Genomic DNA, 20,313 nt, shown 5'->3' on the forward strand with positions numbered 1-20,313 from the left:
GCATTAACAGAGACATTTAGGGCTTGATCCAGGTGCTCAGAACCTGGTCCAGCCTGACCTCGAATGGATGGGGCATCCACCACCTCTCTGGCCAACCTGTTCCAGTGCCTCACCACTCTTACTGTAAGAAAAACTTCTTCCTTACATTGAATCTAAGTCTCTCCTCTTTTAGTTTGAAACCATTTCCCCTTGTCCTGTCACAGCAGACCCCACTAAAGGGTCTGTCCCATTCTTTTTCATAGCCCTCCTTCAGACACTGAAAGGCCGCTGTCAGGTCTCCCTGGAGCCTTCTCTTAGTAGCAGGGATGTTACAGAGTTAGACTTTTCTTCATCTGGCTTAGGCTTGATCCATGCAGTGTGTTTGGTGTTCTAGTCAGTCCTTTGTCCTGCTTTAAAGCAATGGGGCCTCTGTCCTGTGGGCAACTTTTCAGTAAGTTTAAAAGCAGAAACTGCAGCTATAGAAAAATGATCTTAGAGGAGAGGAGGGGAGCACTGTTTTTTGGCAACTGCAATGAATATTTTGATCTTTTTTATTCTTACATTGTCTGCAGTTGGTATGAACGGGGTGCACAGGAAATGGTTTATGAGCCAGAAATACTGGTACACAAGAGCATGAGCTCAAGGCTCAGAAAGGGAGAAACAAGAAACAACAAAACTTTGCAACAGATTATCAGAACACATGAGCCAAAAAAAAAAAAAAAAAAGAAAAAGAAAAAGAAAAGGGAAATGTGTACCAAAAAGAAACCCTTCAGGCTGCTTTCTTTGCTGGTGCAAACTGACTTTGTTCTGCTCTAATTTAATGTAAGGACCTTAATTTATGCCAGTTCAGGTTCTCGTCCTCTTTTAGGACACGTGATATGATTGGTTTTCAGAAGAAAATGTAAGATTCTAAGTCTTGATGTTTGTTTATTGTGGTTGAATTAATCTTGTGGCATTGCTGTGTCACAAATGTCTTATTCCAGATATATTGCTTTGATTTCTGTATTATGCAGTAGAAACGAACTGTTGGTCCCGTCCTTTCAAAGTCCGATTTTCAGTGAAACTTTTTAAAGTTTGCTTGTTTTTTTTGAAGGCTTGTTGAGGATGACTGTATTTGCATGTAGTTGGAGACCTTAGAAGGGTGGATGAACTAAGCACAGATGGCTGTTTGGCCAGAAGCAGTGTTTATTCCTGAAGACTTATTATAGTGATTCTACTAGAAGATAAAGCAGTCAGTGAAACTCCCCACAGCCATGACTTCGGTTCAGTTTATAGCCCACTTGAAAAGTCTTGGCTTTGCTCTCACTGATCCAACAACAAATGTCTTCATATATGAGTGGTGGATACAAAACCAGATCTCCTCTGGGGAGAACTTCCTCTGGGACCTCTTTGTATTGGCTTGCACTGCAAAGGTGTCCCATCTGTCCCCCATAACAGACCTAAGAGATCTGATCTGCTTTATTACTGATTCTTTTCTTACTTATCTGTTTTGCTTTTTGAAGTTGTGTATCTAGTTTTGCATTGCATTTTGTGGCCTATAGAAAATATTATTCTGCTGCTCTGTTCTATTTCTTCCTATGATTTCTGTTGCTTGTGAGTCATGTTTTTAATAGGCATCTGGATCATCTAATGTTTACCTGTAAAAATGCATGTGACCAAAGTTTGCCTTTTTTCTCCAAGCACAGAACTTCTCTAAGTAAACCCCTGTTTTCTAGAGATCTTGCTCCCCTTTGTGTGCCCACACACCAAGCAGTCATTTGCTGTAACTGCTGTACTTCAAGGACAAAAGCATAACAAAATAATTAAGTATTTAACTTATATTTACTTTTGGAATTTGCTTCAGATCTGAACAAGGTTTTTCTGCCAAGGCTTGCATTGCAGGTGACCTAATAAAAGTTGTTTCTTATGCCTTCAGCTTGCCCTGCCTCACTGTGTGCGCATATGTGTGCTTACACAAAACGTTCTCGTTGCTGCAAGCATTGTGGAGCTAGCGTTTGAAGGCACAAGTTAAAATACAGAGAAAGGCAATGGTTGTCATAGTAGCACATGGAAATAGTAATAATTTTTTAAAAACTAGTAATATTGTTTTGTAACATAGGATGAGAATAAGAAAGTGGCGTGCCCAGCTTTTAGTAAGTTATGGAAGCATGTATGTTCAGTGCTCTGTGTTGAATCTGAGCCCAAAAATAAATAATGAGAAATGGGAAGCTGTTGTGGAAAGGAAATGATTCAGATCTAGTTTATTGAATTCATCTTGAAGTATTGTTTTTATTGAGTGGAATGACAACTCAATGAAGAATTTGATTGTTTTGCAGAATTGTTACTCCTTTAGCCCCATAACATTAACATTTTTGTTTTTTTACAAGCACTTAAAAGCACAGTGTTGCTATCTGTTTTAAAGAAAAGGAGTCTTCTGATGTTAATATGGATTAGAATTTGACAAAGCCTTCACTGACCTTCTAAAGTGAGCAAATAAGAAACCAATAATAATATTGCTCTTGATTATAATGCAACTGTGTTCTCTATTTAACAGACGTGTCCTGAAAGCAGTAGAAGTATCAGAGAAGTGCAGTGTGCATCATACAATAACAAGCCATTTATGGGACGATTTTATGAATGGGAACCTTTTGCAGAAGGTAAGGGAAGCCAACGTGTTTTTGCTTTGTTATGCAGGCTGTGTTTTGGAAAAGCAGATGTGCTTTTAACCCAGTGGAAGCCATGAAGCTTTACTGCTTGAGTTTCGCTGATTCTGCTTTGTTCATCTTCTGGACAAGTAAATATCTCAGATTAATCTTTATTGTATTTTACAAGAATGAAACTGTGCCAGTTCTACTTTGACACAAGTACCTTTGCTTCTATATGATGTTGCAAGATTATTTCAGCTATGTTGCTATTACATGTCTTCTCTTTTAGGTACCTGCTTTTGATGATAAGGCTCAGTATAGGTCTGTTTCAGTAAATGGAGTTGAATTTTTTAATTCCAGCGTAGCATGTGATTTGTGATCCTGATCCATTCATTTCAGGAATCCGACTGGGTGATTTATACTTTCTAATGTTGTGTTTGACAGTTGGAGATGGTTACTGGGGGAGGAATACCTGTGCTGCAGGTTTTCCCAGTTTGTTAAACTAGTTGTCCTGAAACAGGTAGTGAAAACTGTCAGTGGTCTGTAACTCCTTCAGAGTCCTAATGGTTGAAGCCTCAGTGAGTTGGGGGTTGCAACCTTTCACTGGAAACATGTTTTGTGAAGTAAGTACTTTGTTTTGTGTTTGTCTTCCTGTAAGCAAGAGCTGGGCCCTCCTCAGCTGAAGCTTACGAAGTAAACAGTTTGTCCTTCAAGTATGTCTCAACTCTGGATTCAGTGGAAACTAGTTTGCCTTTGTATATTTTTAAAGTAATGTTTTAGAAAGTTGTTTCTCACAGAACTGCAAGGATCAAAGAGGACTTACACAAAGAGAAATCTGTATGCATACTGGGCAATCTGTCTGCATACTGGGCAGTAGCTATCTTTATTACTGTGATGCCATTCTGTTGCTTGGCATGAATCACTGTTGTGAGAGTACAGCAAGGGCACAGCTATCCACAGTGCCCCTTAACAGCAGGCTGTGTGTGCTGTGTACTGTGTGTTTTGCGCTGTGTCTTCTATCCAAATGGGGGCACAGAATTGCACCTTGAAATTTCAAAATACAGGGCATAGGCCTATCTACTTGTCCTTTTTATATTTGACAAGAACAAAGCAGATGGAAGAGAATTTACCTCAGTTATTTGAAGTTTGTCTTGAATATCACTTCTATAATTGCTTTCTGTGCAAGTAGCTACACATAATACAATTTTACACAATTAGCTAGAGATAATACATCATGTTGTGGCTTTTAATGCCTTACCATTAACATTTACAGGGATTTTAATTTACAAGAGACTTCATTACAAAGAAATGTTTGTGTGCTGTGATTTATCTTGATGTTGACACCCTATACTGTATTTCGTAAAACTGATACAGTGGCAAGTTTCCTCATTATGCATGTCTTTAATGTCAGTGATCTACTCAGTACTCTATGTTTGACTTGCTGTCAGCCTTAAACTTGGTATGCTAATTTGCTTTTCAAGCTCCAAAATGGAGGCAAAATAGGACAAGGTGTGGAAAATGAATGAGAAAATTTATTTTGTGATGGAGAGACTGCTCTTGCAGTGCTAGGTCTCTGTGTTTCTAATCCCTTTACTGTAATAGGTGAGGAAGGAAAAAAGGGTGAACAAGAATATTGCTGATCCTTGTTTGTTAATACACTGAGGTCACGTGTACCCCATAGAGCCTGATAGTAGGTTTCAAAATGGAGCAGTGAAAAGCACACCAATGTAGGGCTGAAGCAAGGCGAGTCATGTAGAAAACGGCACATACAGCTGTCACTGAATTGCTCCTGGGTTCCAAGTTTACCCTTACTGGGCTGTGCTGTGTGAAGAGCTCTCTGAGCCAGGTTTTGGGGTTCTGTGCCATCTTCACTGCTCATGAGCAAAATGCCTATTTTGGAGGAATAACAAAGAGCCTTCCATCAGAGATGTGCTGAAGGGGGTATTGGAAGTATATTTCAGGGGACTCGCAGAGTGTTGCATGTATGTGAAGTTCCTTTTTTGTGTAACTAGAAATAGACATTTCCACGTGTAGTGAGCATGCTAGCATTTTCTTTCTAGTTCACTTAAAAGAGCAACTATCGTTCACAATTGATGTTACCTATCCTTACTGCAAAACGTGAGTCAGTGCAGATTCAAATAATTTAGTATCTGGATCTTAGTTGATCAAATAATGTTTTCTCTAGTGCAGTTGTGCCTCAGTCATGCTTTTCACTCTTTTGGGTGTATGGAAGAGTTGCAGTGCTACATCTTTACCTCAAATTATGAACATTCATTGTATGGTCTGCTTTTAATTGAAGTCTTGTAAAGCATTACACAGTTGCCCTCAAAGGCAATTTTGGAGCTGTAAAACTTTGGCACTTTGTACCATGCATTTAGGCAGAAGAAAGGGCTCGGTATTCCAGCAAGTACAGAGCTGATGATGCTGTCTGCAGATGAAATGACTTCTGTTGTAGCATGGCATCAAAGATTTAGCCTTGATGAATCCCTTTTCAAATTACTCTTAATGAGACGTAGCCAGTGCAGAGCCAGCTCAGCCCACCTCCATCTCCTTGCTTCCTCCACAGTGGCGTTGACTCACTCTGCCCTGTGCCAGGAAAGATGACTCAGGAGATCTAAAACATACCACAGTCAGTTTTTTTTCCCTCCCCTGCACATCTCAGCTTGCTCCTAGTATTTGTGTTGGATCAATAAGAGCAGCTAAACCATGATTTACAGTCCTATCTTGATGGCGAGTTCAGTATAATTATTATTATTTTTGAAACATTTTTATTTCTTCCTTGTTCAGATTGGTGCAGCTGCATTTCTAACCCGTTTTATCTGCTGCTGCTCCAACACAAACTTCTGTCTTTATTTTAAAAAGGCATATTAAAGAGACTGCAAACCTCATGAGTTTAGTATAGTTAATGAAAGAAGAAAGTTTTGCATTGGAGAACCAAAACCACAGAACAACTTTAAGAGCAGGGTTTGAGAGGAAGATCTACTTGTGTCAAAAGGAAAACATCGTAGTGACATGATTGTAAAATGTATGCTGAAGTTTAGGTCTACAGAAGCAGTGAATGCTTGACTCACAGAATTTATAGAATTACTAGAGTAGAAAGGGACCATAGAAGGTCATTTAGCCCAGCTCCTCTGCAGTGAACAGGGACACCTACAGCTCCATCAGGTGCTCAGAGCCCACTCCAGCCTGAGCTTGAATGTCTGCAAGGACTGGGCATCCCCCACCTCTCTGGGCAACCTGTGCCAGTGCCTCACCACGTTATTGCAAAAAAACTTCTTCCTCACATCCAATCTAAATCTCTCTTTTAATTTGAAACCATTTCTCCTTGTCCTGTCACAACAGATCCTCCTAAAAAGTCTGTTCCCTTCTTTTTTATAGCCTCCCTTTTTATACTTAACTCTTCAAATTTGAACTTTTCAGTTAATTTTTTTTTCTCCACCATTAAAAATAAATTCTTAATCTAACGAGAAGTGTTCAATATTTTGATAGATAAAATGTCTAATTCAAGGAGAAAAGCTATTGTTTCATTGTAAAGTAAAGTTCAATGAAAATCTATTCACAGGACAGCTGTTCTTCTTAGTGAAGAGGTGACAAGATTTTTTTGGTCAGAAATCCTGCATAAGTTTAAAGAACAAATAAAGTCCTCTCCAAGAGGTCTGTCTGATACTTCATCTTCAAGAGGATACCTGGGTAGTGTCATGCTTCCAAAGTACGTTCTGATAATACAGTATTTCAAATCAATGGCCACAGAAAATTCTGGTCAGCCATGGGCCCCCTTGCTTTGAATTCTGTTTGTTGATGACAGCCAGGCTATCTGAGGTTTCTGTTGTGGTTAGGATGACAGCTGTGGCAGGCGCAGGCACAGCATGCACGCAGTGCTGCATTGCTCTGGTCTCCTGAGGCTGAGCCCTGTGGGAACCTGCAGCATTCTGGCCTGTGCTGCTCACTGGCTGTGGCATGCAGCAAGGGAAGCTGCTAGAGGGAAGCCTAGTGGTTGCAAGAAGACTTCCAAGTCCTGGAGGAGCTGTGATTTTGTCTCTGTTATGCCCAGGGATCTGTTGGAGTCACTGTCCTTGGAGGTATTCAAGAGCCATGGAGATGTGGCACAGAGGGACGTGGTTAGTGGGCAATATTGGTGGTAGGTGTATGGGTTGGACTAAATGACCTTAGAGCTCTTTTCCACCATTAATGTTTCTATGCAGCTGGAAAGTACTTAAAATGTGTTCTTTGAGGAATTGTGTTAGAACCTGGTGGACTCAAGCTAGCAAAGGTAGAAACAGAATTGAAGATGTGGCCAGAGGATCTTCATAGTAAAGATTGTACAGATCTACATCATTCCACTGTGTAGCATCGGGATTTCTTTGCCTAGCATCCAGCTAGACAAGCTGCTAGGAGCAGAGCGGTGCTCAGCTCTCCCAGGCTGCTTCAGCAGCACTGCTGGCAGGTAGGCCTGGGGCTGGCTGGGCTGTGCACACTGCTTGCAGAGGCCCCGCTCCCCATGGAGAGAGGTCAGGGCTGTGCTCCAGCCAGAGCAAGTGGCCTTTGGCAGTAAGAGGGATCTGGAAGGACTGCTAGTATTCATCAGCATCTTTCTGGTTGCTAGGCTAGGCTTTCTCTTATGAATTTTCTTTTCCTGTTTGACTGCTGAGAGAGAAAAGCGAGCCTATATACCACATTGCACTTGTGCAAGGTTTGAGGGAGGCTGAAATATCAACTGGAGTAAAAATCTCTGCAACTGAAAGCAGCACAGAGTACTGTTGGTGACATTTCCAGCTTTGGAATGTTTGGGCAGACTTCTCAGACTTTGTGCAAACAAGGGTATACAGACTTGTGGGGAAACCATTTATGCAGTACTGGAGTCTCATTAGAAAGATGTTGAGCATCATCCGTTCAGCTGGCTGGCAGAAATTATCTCCCAGAGGTAGCAAACCTCAGGATATTTCCTGGGAGTAAGTCTGCTGAATGGATGGAAGATTTCTGTTAAGTAGCACTTCTGTTGTCAGATTTCCAGATGTTGCTTTTAAGTTTTTCTCTCATTACTTGTATGAATCTCTTGTATGAATCTCTTTGTATGAATCTCTCTCTTTGTATGAATCTACTGAATGTGCACAACTAATATTGGAGAAAGTTTTAAGGATAGATATAAATGTAGTCTATCGGGTGTTGTGTAAAGTCACAGATCAGTGGATGTTCTGGGCCAACCTGAATGTACTGTACCTGTTTTCAGTGATTTAGCGTGTTTGGTTTTTTTTTCTGCTTGTATGAATATAGATATATTATTATAGACATGCAGTACATGCAAGCACATATTCATTGTTGGATGTCATAATGTCTTAATATAAAACCATTTAAGAAACATGGTGAAGTTTAGTATATACAGGATCCTGTCATTATTGTAGGTTAATAGGCAGCGGAACTTGTTAGTAATTAGAGAATTCATCATTGAGGTATTAAGGTAGGTCCTGATGTATGCATGTTTCCCTGCAACTTCTTGGCTAGAGGAGTTTCCTTCAGAAACAGAGGCAATGCAGTCACAGTTGATGAATTCTTGGCCTTTGCTGATATGTTACTGCCAGTTCATTGTGACTGTGGTTGTGCTGTGCCGAACCAGTGTTTTTGTAGTTTTTGTTGCAATACTTTGAGAACCTAATTTCTTTCACCCATAACTCAAGAAGTCTTACTGTTTTATTTATAATTTGTCTGGTAAATTACTTCTGGTTAGTGGACATGCAGATGCTTGTGTATATACAGAATTTCTCCAGAAATAATCCAGCTGTTCTGCAGTTCATCCAACTGCAGGGTATTATATTCAATGAGGCAGCTGCTTGAAGTCTTCATTTCTCATGGAAATACACCACAGTTCTGTTTTTTGCCTCTACCTGTTAGAAACGTGCTTAATTACTTTTATTCTGTTTTGTGGTTAGTTGTTCGTGAAGCTTGTATATTAATCACATGCACTATATTCTTATTTTTAATTCTTATAATTTATTCTTATTTTTTATTCTGTATTCTTATATTTCTTCTTAAATTGCTAAATAACCAGGCTGATATGTTTGCCTGCTATGTGCTGTTCACATGTATATTGCACGTGTACACTCCAGTGTTACGGTCTAGAGTATTAATTTGAGAAGTAGGAAATACACTTCCGTGCTTTATGAGAACTCATGGCTTCAGGTTTTCATCTACTATGTGAGCTGATGTATGAAACATGCTGCAGTTTGCTTTGCTTGTCCTTTTCTGTGATCTCTTGGCTCTTTATACTGGACTATTCTTGATCTCTGGCTGATCAAGAACAGTTACTTAGCAAAAGAATAACATTAAACTAAGCCATAAACCTGTAGCAGATTAGTGCAAGAGCAAACATCTGAATGCATAGATCTGAAATTATTGACAGGAACTTAAATACTATAGGTATAAAATTTGCTATTGAATTTTGATAGAATGGGAGCTCTGATTTCCTTTAGGCTCACTGAAAACCCTAAGAGAGTAAAGGGTCACATTTGCACACATTACTAAAAATTCTATTTCAGTTTTAACTGAAATCTCTTGGAAATGTTGCTGACTTGTGTGACTAGAATTTGTTCAAATACAATAGAACATGATTGTGCTGAAGTATCTAAGGCATTTCTTTGACTTCATCAATAAATGTGCTTCCTGAACATCTGTGGTGTTGAGTTTGACCTGGAAATTGTAAATATCCTGTGTATTACTGAAATATGTAACTACTTCTGTAGAAAGCTTTCATAAAAAACATGCTTAGATACTTATGTACATGGAAACTTAATTCTTCGGCATGGCAACTCACTTTATATTTATTCTTCCTGTTTAATTCTACTGATAAACATATTTTGATTTGCATTTGTAGGAAGCTTAGCAATATTAGAGCCTGCTTTCATGTGGGATTGTGTGATTTGTTGCAATTCAAACAATAATATATATATACATATATATATTATTGACTGTACTGCTTTGAGCAGAGATCTAAGATATGAAGTCTGCATTTTCTCCAATAGGTCACATGCACTGCACATTTTGTGATGTTTCCAATTAATTGTGTGTACCTCAATTTCCCTACTTTTACTTGCTTCTTGGAGGGAACAATGAAGAATGAGAGCAAGTAGGAACTGGTGTTTATAGATGTATACCTGCCTCAAGAATTTGAAAGAGCTGTGGTTGCATTTACAACAATGGGAAATGACATCCATTGAATGTTATCATACAGGGGTGAACTCAGTACGACCCAATGTGTACTTGAACATAAACCATGAAAATAATTTATTTCTGAGAAGCTGGGAAAGGGAGAGTTTGGAGACTAATTGAGAAGTTATATTGGTGGTAATAGAGGGTTTAGTTAACTTTAGTCTGGCTTTGCTGCTGAGGAGACATTGCCTTTTGAATCCTGGTGACCAGTATTTACTTCTCTCTATTTCAAACTTCTAGAGAAATGCTAGTAGTATTTTTTGTTGTTGTTGTTTACTTCCAATAAAATTGTAACTGTCTGCAGTTACAAGACCAACATTTTAAAACATTTGGTCTCTGAGTATGATATTTTATCTGATTTCACTTCTTTAAAAATTTGTAAAAAATTTACTTTGAATCCTAGCTTCAAGCAAGTGCTTGACAAGGCCTAATGCTGGGAATCAAATGTACTGCCCATCTAATGATGTTTTTTTTCTCCAATCATTTGCCAAATCATTAAAAAAAAAAACAAAAAAGTTATCCTAACCTGCATATAAAAAGCAGTGAAATACGTTGACCAGTGAAAGCCAATCTACTGGTAGTCCTTGGTCACTTTCTCAGCGTTCGATTTAGCTGTCAGTTAAGATCTTTAATAAGCAGAAGTACATGAACAAATAGTATATGACCACACATAATCTATAACGGTCTTTGGACTGTGTCCTCATTGTTTATATTGTTTCATTGTGTCCAGTGGGTGTTCTGAGCAGCCTGAAGCTTGCTGAAAGGTGTTAAGTGGGGGTTTGATCCCTGGGACTTGGGGAGCACTCTGGGTAGTATAAAGGTGAGGCTGGGAGTACTCTAGAAGCGGTAGTCCTACTAGGAATCAAGATGATGTGGTGGCAGAAGTGATCATCCAGTAGTAAGAACTGGCACAGACCAAAGCTGCCTTAAGTTAACACACTGCAGGAAGTTACCCGGCCTCAGTGAAATTCAGGGATAGCTCTCCATCTCCTTTGAGTCCTCTTCTGTGATTCTTATGCTGAGCACAACTTTCACAGAACCAAAACCGCTGCTATTCTGAATTGAAGATAGTGCTGATCCTACTTCAATTCTAGCAAGGTTGAATGGCAGTGTTGCACAGGGGTAGAATTATAATCTTGTTGAATCTTCATTTCATTTTATTGCATCGGATCCTTTTTATGTTGAGTTTGTCAAGATACAGGAGAGAACAGAAGGTCAAATGAGATATCTTCACTCTCTTATCAAAAACAAACTTTCTTTTTAGTGCTGTTTGCATTGGCCTGAGTACTGCACACAAGTACATTTATAGAAGTGCTTTGATATGCTTTAGTCTTTTTTCAGATGATATTGTCGTATATAAAGAAATTGGAACATATCAAAAAAAATTGCCTTGAGATTGACATTGGTCTTAATTCTCTTGTATCAGTTATTTTTGATGGTGGACTCTTTTTGTAGCAGATGAAGACAAGCAGACTTGAATTGTCTGAACAGATGTATATTTCAGCTTCACCAGGAAAATATTTTTTTCAAGTTTTATGACTGTAGTCTTCAGAGTCCTTATCATGAGCATCTGCACAAGTATTTCTTGTAGTATAATGAACTAGAATGGGGGAAAACTTAGGGCTCACTACATTTTGCAGGTGTGCAGTTCTTGCAAAACCCCGGTGATCCTGTTGTATCTTCCAGATCCAAGAAATAGTCTGGAGAATAGAGCAGAGCTGCAAGGTCGAAGCAGCGTAATCATTTTAACATATGTTATACATTAGGTTTGGGAAATGCTGAATAAACGGGGCAATAATTAAGAGAAAGATTATAAACATGTGTCCCATCTTTGTTGGTAAATATATGAACGCATTTCTAGTATCATTTTCAATTTTTGGCAGTATGTATTCTTGATTTTAAACTCTTTCTCCTGTGCAGTGTGGGTTGTTTAACTTAGAAGGCAAAATTGAAAAATGCCTGGTGAATATTCTTTTCGTCTTTAAAATGAAATGAACAACTGACAGACAGAGAGAAAACAAAATGAAGTTGGTAAATGAAACAGAAAAGAGGATTCGTACTTGAAACTATCAAGCTATGTTGGATTTCTAAAATTACTACCTGTGCCTCAGTTTATGCACGGAAATAGTTTTTGTTGATTAAGTTATGTATTTCAAAGGTTTTAAATAGTTTCGTAATATTTTCCATATGTTTGATTTCATAAAAGTTCTCACATTTATCTCCTGCAGTCAGCAGCGATTGTCCCAGCCCGCTGCTGCACCCGGAGCAGGCTGTGGAGCTCCCAGCCAGGTTGCTGCTGGAGCTAAAAGAATGCAATAGAAGTATGAATTTTTTGGGTCCGAACAGTCCAAAAGCTGTTGAGTTTTTTCCATTCACTTCACTGGCGTTTGGATGAGGTCAAAGTTGCAGAGTCATTTAGAAGAAAAATTGCTATGTAACTAAAAAGTAAACAGAACTGATGTCTGATCGTGCAAAAATTTGTTGCAGTTTGATAATACCATTTTTTTTTTCTGTGTACTGAGAAAATTGGGTATGTACCAGATCAGTGGATATTCTCAGAGCTCTTCTGAAAAGAAAGTGGCTCAGTGCAAAGCGTTCACCCAAGATCTGTGCTTGGTATGAAAGACCCGGGATTCTGGCAGCTTTTGCTGAATCCAGCCCTGCTGCTGCTTGGGTGAGCGTACAGACAGGGCCTCGGAGCACAGCAGTACATGAACGTGGAGTTCAGGAATTTCTGTCGTTCTGTGAAGATGTAACAGTAAACAGCGAAGGTTTTTTGAACCGCCTTGGAGAACAAATTACTTCCATATTTGGCACTCCCCAAAATCTGCCTTTTGTTTCTCTTTTCATTTATGGATTGTTAATTTTGATCCTGCTCCAGTATCAACTGATGCAAAAGGAAGAATACCATTAACTTCAGAAGGGTCGGATGAGAATCTAAACATTTATGTTCTGGGTTTCTGTTTGTGTACTCGGCATTCTGCTCATGCATGCTCCCAGCATAGAACCTGCATTTCCTCTGTCTGGAACACTGAGGTGCAAGATTTTATTCTCCTAATGTACTTACTATGACATGGTCCACATTGTAGAAATAAATACCTAAATAGACTGGAAATGTTGATATGCAGGTTCTGATTCCAGTAAAATTTGTGTTTTTTTCTGATCAGCTTTATAAATGTTTTGTCTTTGAGTCATTGTTTCCCAACCCAAATTTTGGGTCAGCCTGCAAGTGGGGCCACACTTAGCAGGAGGAGAAGGGTACTGCCAGACAAGCTCATGACAGCTAGCTGAGAAGCTTAGGAAAGGCTGCTCTGGTATGGAAGGGGCCAGGGTTCATATCTGGCAATTCTTCTGTAGCTGGGTTGTAATGGTAGAATCTCCTTGGTGACAGATTTTTAACCACAGATGTTAAGCACTTAAAATGCGAGCAGGTTTTGCCTGACCTAGGAAATGAGGCTCCCCCAGGTAAGGCCACAGCTGTGGGCTTTACCCATTAGTGGGGTGCCTGGGTGACTGCAGGACAGGAGCATCCCAGCACGTGCCTGTGAGCTGCCATAGTGGTAAGGCATGAGATGTGCAGCTCAGCAGAAGTATGGCTCTAGGAACGTGCTGGCTGGTAATGTGTATGCTCAGCCTGTGGCAAACTCAGATGTCGTAGGATATCCTGAGTGTATTCTTATGAGAATAACTGAGTCCTTGAGCCTCTCTTATTTTGGTGAAACCTCTTTCTATGGGATGTGAGTGTGAGGACTGTCTGGTTTGTATTTCAAGATGAAAGCCTGTGAGGTTGGTCCCAGTGGCTTAAACTGAGTTCAGAGACTGACAAAGCTGAGCCTCAGTTGCAGTCTCTGTGCAGGTTTAAAAGAGCAGGGAAAGAATGGGAGGTTGTAAAGATAAACTGCTACTGAGGGTTCAAAAGGATCAAGTCTTGTAGCCTGTTTTTAAAGATGGCATGCCTTCAAAAGCCCTCAGACAGACAGTTTCCAATTTCATCCTCCAGCATTTCAAAGGAGCACGGAGCTTACAACTCATTGCAACTATTAGCTAAAAAAATGAGGTTACTTATGAATATGAATTTGGGTGCCTGTGCTGCACATTGTTATTTAAATATAGGCATTCCTGTGTTTCTGGAGTACTGCATTAATGTTCTGAATGGAAATTTTTGGTAGTGCTGAGTGTTACAAAGGAATTAAAAGATCATGCCTATTTAGCTGGCATGAGTAGTTGGACTGGCACTTATATATGCTTGATATTCCCATTTGTTATGATGAATTATTATTTTCAAAGCAAGGAAAATCTTACACACTATTAAAGAAAAGCTTATAATATGGATGAACATCAGAGGAGAGAGATTCCCAGTGGTAGTATATAAAATGAAAAGCAGAACTGGCTTCTATTGTATTCTGTTTCCATTAGACATCTTGGAAGTTTTATAAGCACGGCGCATAATAAATATCTAAGGCACAGTTTGAGGTCAGTTAAAAAGGAGAGTTGGTTCTCGCTAATATTTTACTGGATCAGTCCTCCCTGTTACACCCAGATAGATACAAATCCTTGGCATTTCTCCACAGTCTACTTGTGAATTTGTTAATTTGCTTTCCATATTGCACTGCATAACCGTGAATATAAATCTATATACCACCAGTTTAAAGTGAATTCTGAAAAGGCCAGAGGAACCACACATTAAATTCACTTATATATCTACAAAGAGAGAAGATCTGCTTCTGAGTAATTCCAGTTGATGTCCTAAAAGAATGCGAAGGTGCAAGTCACTGTGGTCAGTTCTGCTGGTACAGTATCTCTCCATAGAGTCATCACAAAGAACTAACTGTTTGGATCCATTGCACCAGGGAGGTGGATATCAAGTGTAAAAACAGTCCTCAAAAAGTCAGGCCTGATCTTTTTTTCAAATACAGTAATGTAAGTCTGGTGACATCATCAGATCTGAAAAGCAGTATAAACTTTTACTGTATTTTCTTTTTCATTGCTCCTTTAAAACTGTTACCCAGTGAATGTAAAATGCATTGCAGCAAATCAGAAAGCAATTTCCTTCATTGTAACAAATTCTGTATCTCATTAGAGCAAAACAAGTCCCCAGTTTAGTTGCAGAACATCTGCTTAATAATTTCAAGTTCCTCCAACAATGCTGCCAGACCAGCCAAGAAGCCAGCATCTAGTCCATTACTTTGATCAGGAGAAGTAATAAAAATATAACTAATGGACCAAAGGCAGATCTGGTGAAAGGCAGAGCAGTGCTATTGGAGCTAAGCTCAGAGAGCTGTTGCTGATGGTGGTGTGGCTGTAGCAGTGTTTTCCGAGGCAGGGATGGGGTGAGGCTGGGAACCATATTTCTGGCTTGCGTTGGTTTCCTATCTCACAATGAGGAAGTTTTGTAATCTTTCTGTCCAGGTCTTGACTCTAAAATTCAGTCATCCTTTTATCTCCCGTGGGCTTTCTGTAGTGCATGTGAGGTGCTTCAGCATCGCAGACAGGAGCTAAAGCATCAAAAGGAACAGGTGAATGCGTAAGTAAATTTGGTGTGAATTGACATGGTTTGTTCTTTGTCTGCGTTGTGCACAGTGTTTCTGCTCTGTATGTCATAGGGAAAGGGACATTTTGAGTTGTTTGGCTGTTTGTTTTCATCCCAAATGTGAGCAAAAACTGAAAATGAGAACACTTTCCAGACATTTATACACCAGGAAGTTTTTTACTATCAAACTGTGTGGGGTCAGTATTGTTGAAATGTATGTATATTAACACACATATGATTGTAATATTAATAATATGTTGTTATTGTTTTAATTTCAGTCACATGAAATGCTTCAGCATTGAAATGAAACTGCCTCAGTGTTGTGTCAGAGTAACAAAAATGGTCTTTACTTTCGTCATACGGGAAGCGTATTTGCCGAGCATGGTCACTGCTTAGTTTGCAGAGCTCAAGTTTCCCTAGAAGATACCTATGTTGTTAGTACTGTGAGAGCAGAACATATTGAAATGCCTCCTTTGAAAATGCTGCTTTTTCTTTTTCGTGTCAACTGTGACAGCAGGTCTGAGAAATTTGAGTCTTCATTACGAAATGTTGTCATGGGAACACTAAACTACTTCTGGGCACATACACTGTGTTAAAATACAAAAGTTAACTTTAGATAAAAATCTGTGTGGAGACAAAAGAATGCAGGACTTTCTGAAGAAATCCAGAGGCATCTAAGCAAGTCAATTGCGAGAAGCGTTCTACTATAGCTATGTGACATCAAAAGAAACAGAACAGAAACAAAGTGCACTGCTTTCGTATCACAGCAGCCATTATCAGCTGGAGTCTGGCTCAGTGAGGAGGTCTTGGGAAAAGCCTGTTTTGAAAGCTGGTGTGCACTGGCCTTAGCACTTGGTGAAGCTCAGTGCCACTATGCCACGGCGATGCGGCTGAGCGGCCTGGAGGGCTGCAGGGCTGCCTGCACGCACCCATGGGAGCTGCCCTGCTGTGCTGGGCTGCCTGAAGGCAGCTCGTGGGTTTGTGGCAGTTCTTGGCTGCGTATGTTAAGGGCATCAGGAGAAAAGGCTTCTTGTTTCATACTGTTCTTTCTTCTCTTTTTCTATGGCAGAGCTAAGTCTCAGTGAATTCAAAGGTAATTTCCCAAATACTAATTTTTAATCCAATGTATCTTCTTAGCTTCAAATTCAAAGATTTATGGCTATCTTATCCCTCAAATATCCTGATCCTGCTGTCTGTATACTATAGCTTATGCAGTTGAATCCCTTAGGAAGTGCATTTTTCTGTGTGAAATGATGTATCTTTCAGAATGAAAGTAATTTGACTTTATGCAGCTCAGTAATGCTGCTATTTAAATCCTTCCAGTGGTAAATCATGTAGTCCTTCAAAAACTAATTCCAGTAAATGAGCTTTGGATCTCCCTAAAATCCACTACTTGGCTGATTTCTGCTACATCTTTTCTCCTCTTCTTGTATGGTTTTTTTGAAGCATTTAGTATTGTGGTCTTTTCAGTGGTAAGACATAGCTGCACAAAGCTGGTGCAGCTCAAGACATTTGCTGATGCTCTTACTGCTAGGGCTGAAATAGAGGCTTACAAGCCCAGCACCCACAAACAACAGTAGCAAGGCAAAGGCCATAGTTGGTTGGAGTATATATAGACCAAAATGTTCCAGAAGTTGTAAACTAAGTAAAAGGACTGCGCACAGTGAATCCAAGTGGCCAGGGTTGGTGGCAAGGGGAGAGGGATTTCTGTTGTGTTTTTTTTTTTTCATGGCATTCTGTGAGTAGGTTGTCTTTTGGCAGGAGTAGCTCAGACCAAGATTAAAAGACCTTTCAATGACAGTGACAGACAATATTTAACAGCACTTACTGGTTCCTGAACTCCAGTCATCTTCAAGAGGTTCTTACTCATTGCCAAGTCATTTGAAAAGAAGTCCAATTCTGAACCGATTAAGTTGGCACTGCAAGAAGAGAAAACAAGCCACTAGCTTGTTTTCAGCTATTGGATACAGTTCAGCTGAGGTTACTCTTTAACTACCACCATCTTCCAAAGCACTTGTTAAATAATGTGGATAGGAATTTATTGTGTTGTTTGGCACGGTTTCTCATTTTTCCTCAAAAGCAACTTATGCTGGTATTGTAGGATCAGCTCCACTAATTCCCTTGCAGTATTTCCTGGTTTGTTCCCTTCCTTTTAGTTCCTTTAAATGCTGCATTTATGCTCTGTGTAGTCTTAGACTTTGGAAAATGTACCTTGCTTAGTTAGGAGGCCAGAAGGTCTTCCATCAATGAAATGGTCCTCTGTGTAGTTGATGCAGTGCTCTTTATCAAAACTAATTTTAGTAAGAAAAATGTTTTAACTGAATTGCTTTGTGAGTGGTCAAAAATTCCGATTTAGACTTATTGCTAAAGTAAACATGTCACTGTTTATTCTAGGGTATTCCACTCTTTGTTTTGCTTAGTAACACCGGTGTTATGGTTAATGACGAGACTGCGTTCGTTCTGGGAAATCCGCATTGATGTCACATGGGGAAGAAAAGTCAAACTCTGCTCATAGATTGTGATTGTGCACTGATTTACATTTTAGGATGGTGCTGTAGCAGTTTGTACCAGCTGCAGGTAACAAAAGAACGAAACAATGACAAAAGAAATTGCTGTGGAAAATCAGGAACACTCCTCATTTTCTTATCTGGCATTTTTTATATGGCATGATTGGTTTTGCTGTCTGTAAACAGAGTGGCAGATACAGCTGTGGTGAAAGTGGTGGAATTTGGCTCAGCAAAGTGCCTGGTTTACCTGGCTAGATAAAGGCAGTATTGGCTGTGACAGGTAAGAGCAGGTCAGAGGAGGACCATGATTTTTTTACATCCTTTTCCCTCCTTAGGCCAAGCATAGCATGCTGGTATGATCTGCTGAGTGATCTAATGCAACCGGGCAGTTGTTTGCTATGAAGTTCAATGGCTTGCAAGGGAACACGATCACTAGTGGCTTTCTGCTAGCCAACCCTGAATTTCAGCAGTCAACTCTTAGAATCAGCATTATGTTATTGCCATGAATATGTAGAATGTTGTTAGGGAAAAACACTGTGCTGATCACTCTAATTTACCCATCCTCTCTTTCATTCTGTTTTTAGAACTTTGTTTTCCAGGTGTATATGCTGCTACGTCTCAGGAGAATTTTCCATTATTTAAGAGATGTCACTGTCAGGGGGTCTTTTGATGAAGTAGATTCTGGGCTTGGACTTGGGAGTTTTACAGTGAGCTTACTTCTTCTAAAACCCATATAAACTTTACTGAAATTTTTAAATCCTTTTTATGTACTTGCAGTATTTTCAGGTGCTTTTGAAGTCCTTATGTGACTTCTACTTACACTGTGTATGCTTAGCTTAAAAATAATTATAGGCAAGGTTTGGTTATTTCTTTCATCATTTATGAAAGGAGGATCTGGATCTAAAGATGTTTAAAAGTACAAGACTCTTCTGCATCAAGAGTTGCTTAAAATACTTGGCCAACATTTACTCAGCTGTTACACGGTGAAAGCCTTTGTTTACTTTCACATTCACCTTGTTAAAGTTGTGACTGCAGTTGCTGAAAAGGAGTAGAAACTGTTTACATCGAAATCCCTCTGCTCCGTGAACACGTGGACTGGGACAAACTAAAGATGAGGGGGATTAAAGAACTGCTGAGTCCTCAGAATTAGCACACAGCAGAAGGATGCTCTGCAAAAGGGCCCTGAGCTGTCTGTCCATTTTTGCTTTCTCAGAGTGGACTTCAACCTGCAAACTTTGGTTGATTTGGCAACTGTAACTTAATTAAATTGAGAGTTTCTGGGACACATCCTGGAAGGTGGATCTTGTTACTTTTGATAAAATACTGATTTTTAATATCCCCCCTGATGAATGAGAAACTGAGACAGAAGGAAACCTGCAAACTTGCAAGATCATCTTGGGAGCTCTATTTTATACAGAGATTTACTTTCCTGTTAGATCTAGCTCCATTTTGAAATCCTAGCAAAGGTTTTAGTCTATAAGTAGTATTGCTGTGCAGGATAGCTGTAGGTAATATGGCAGAATTTCACCTGCTATGTGTGATTTAAGAACAGATGGTTAAAGTGTGAAATTCTATACAGCCACCTTTTATTTTTTTTTAATAGGGAAAGGTATGAGATAGATTATCCACACTAGGTGACATATGGTTATCCATTCTGATAATGAGTAGAATTAAAAAAAAAAGAAAAATAAAAAACACACAATAAAAGAAAACCAAACAACCAAAAATCCCACCCAGAATGGACAGTCACAAATACAGGCTTGGCTATTCCAAGTAACCACTTACATTTATGTTACAGTTCAGTCTCAAAAGTGGGATGACCTATGAAATTAAGAACACAAAGAAATAATCACTGAGTAACCAAAGAACAAACTTTCTGGTAAATAAATAAATATGTTGCAAATTGCAAGCTTCTTTGCTGTGAATTTGCTGAAGCTTGGCTCTCTCTAGGGATTGTTTATAAGCTCTCAGTGTTGTTGATTTAGCACCATGGTTAGAACAATGGTTTACTTTTTCCTCGCTACGTTGCTCCCCTTTCTCTCTGTCTTACTTACCCTCCTGTCTAAGACACTCCCCTTAGTCTCCTCTAGTTCAAATATAAAGATACATCCTGGAGCTAATATGCAGTGTGTTGCTCATTCATGGAGCGATTTGGCAGGGCCAGTCAGCTTCACATATGTTTGTGCTGCCTGACTCCAGTGCCTTTGAATCTGATTTAGAAACTATAGTAGATGATAACATTCTTACTGAATTCTGTAAGGAGAACGACAACAAACCCCTAACATCTGCAGAAAGCATTTTATCTTGAATTTTAAAATATTGTTCTTCTGCTACATTCAATAAAGCATGGAGAATTCATCACTGAGTGTGCTTAGCATCAGCCCTGCGTGGCTGAGACAGAGGAAACGTGATCCCATGTTCTGTACGTGAAAGTATGCCTGCTCTTATTGTATAGCTTGGAGGAAAACTGAAG

General features: G+C 39.5%; 1 protein-coding gene across 1 annotated transcript in view; it reads left to right on the forward strand.

Moving 5' to 3' along the window:
* Nucleotides 1–20,313, forward strand: part of THSD4 (thrombospondin type 1 domain containing 4) — a 260,599-nt gene that overhangs the window by 61,771 nt on the left and 178,515 nt on the right. The window contains exon 6 of the mRNA XM_042876137.1: nucleotides 2,513–2,615. Within this exon, the coding sequence (XP_042732071.1) occupies nucleotides 2,513–2,615 (103 nt within the window). The remainder of the gene's footprint in view (nucleotides 1–2,512; nucleotides 2,616–20,313) is intronic.

Source organism: Lagopus leucura, unplaced genomic scaffold, assembly GCF_019238085.1.
Source record: "Lagopus leucura isolate 7727_CA_CO unplaced genomic scaffold, USGS_WTPT01 Super-Scaffold_100015, whole genome shotgun sequence".
NCBI classification, from domain to species: domain Eukaryota; kingdom Metazoa; phylum Chordata; class Aves; order Galliformes; family Phasianidae; genus Lagopus; species Lagopus leucura.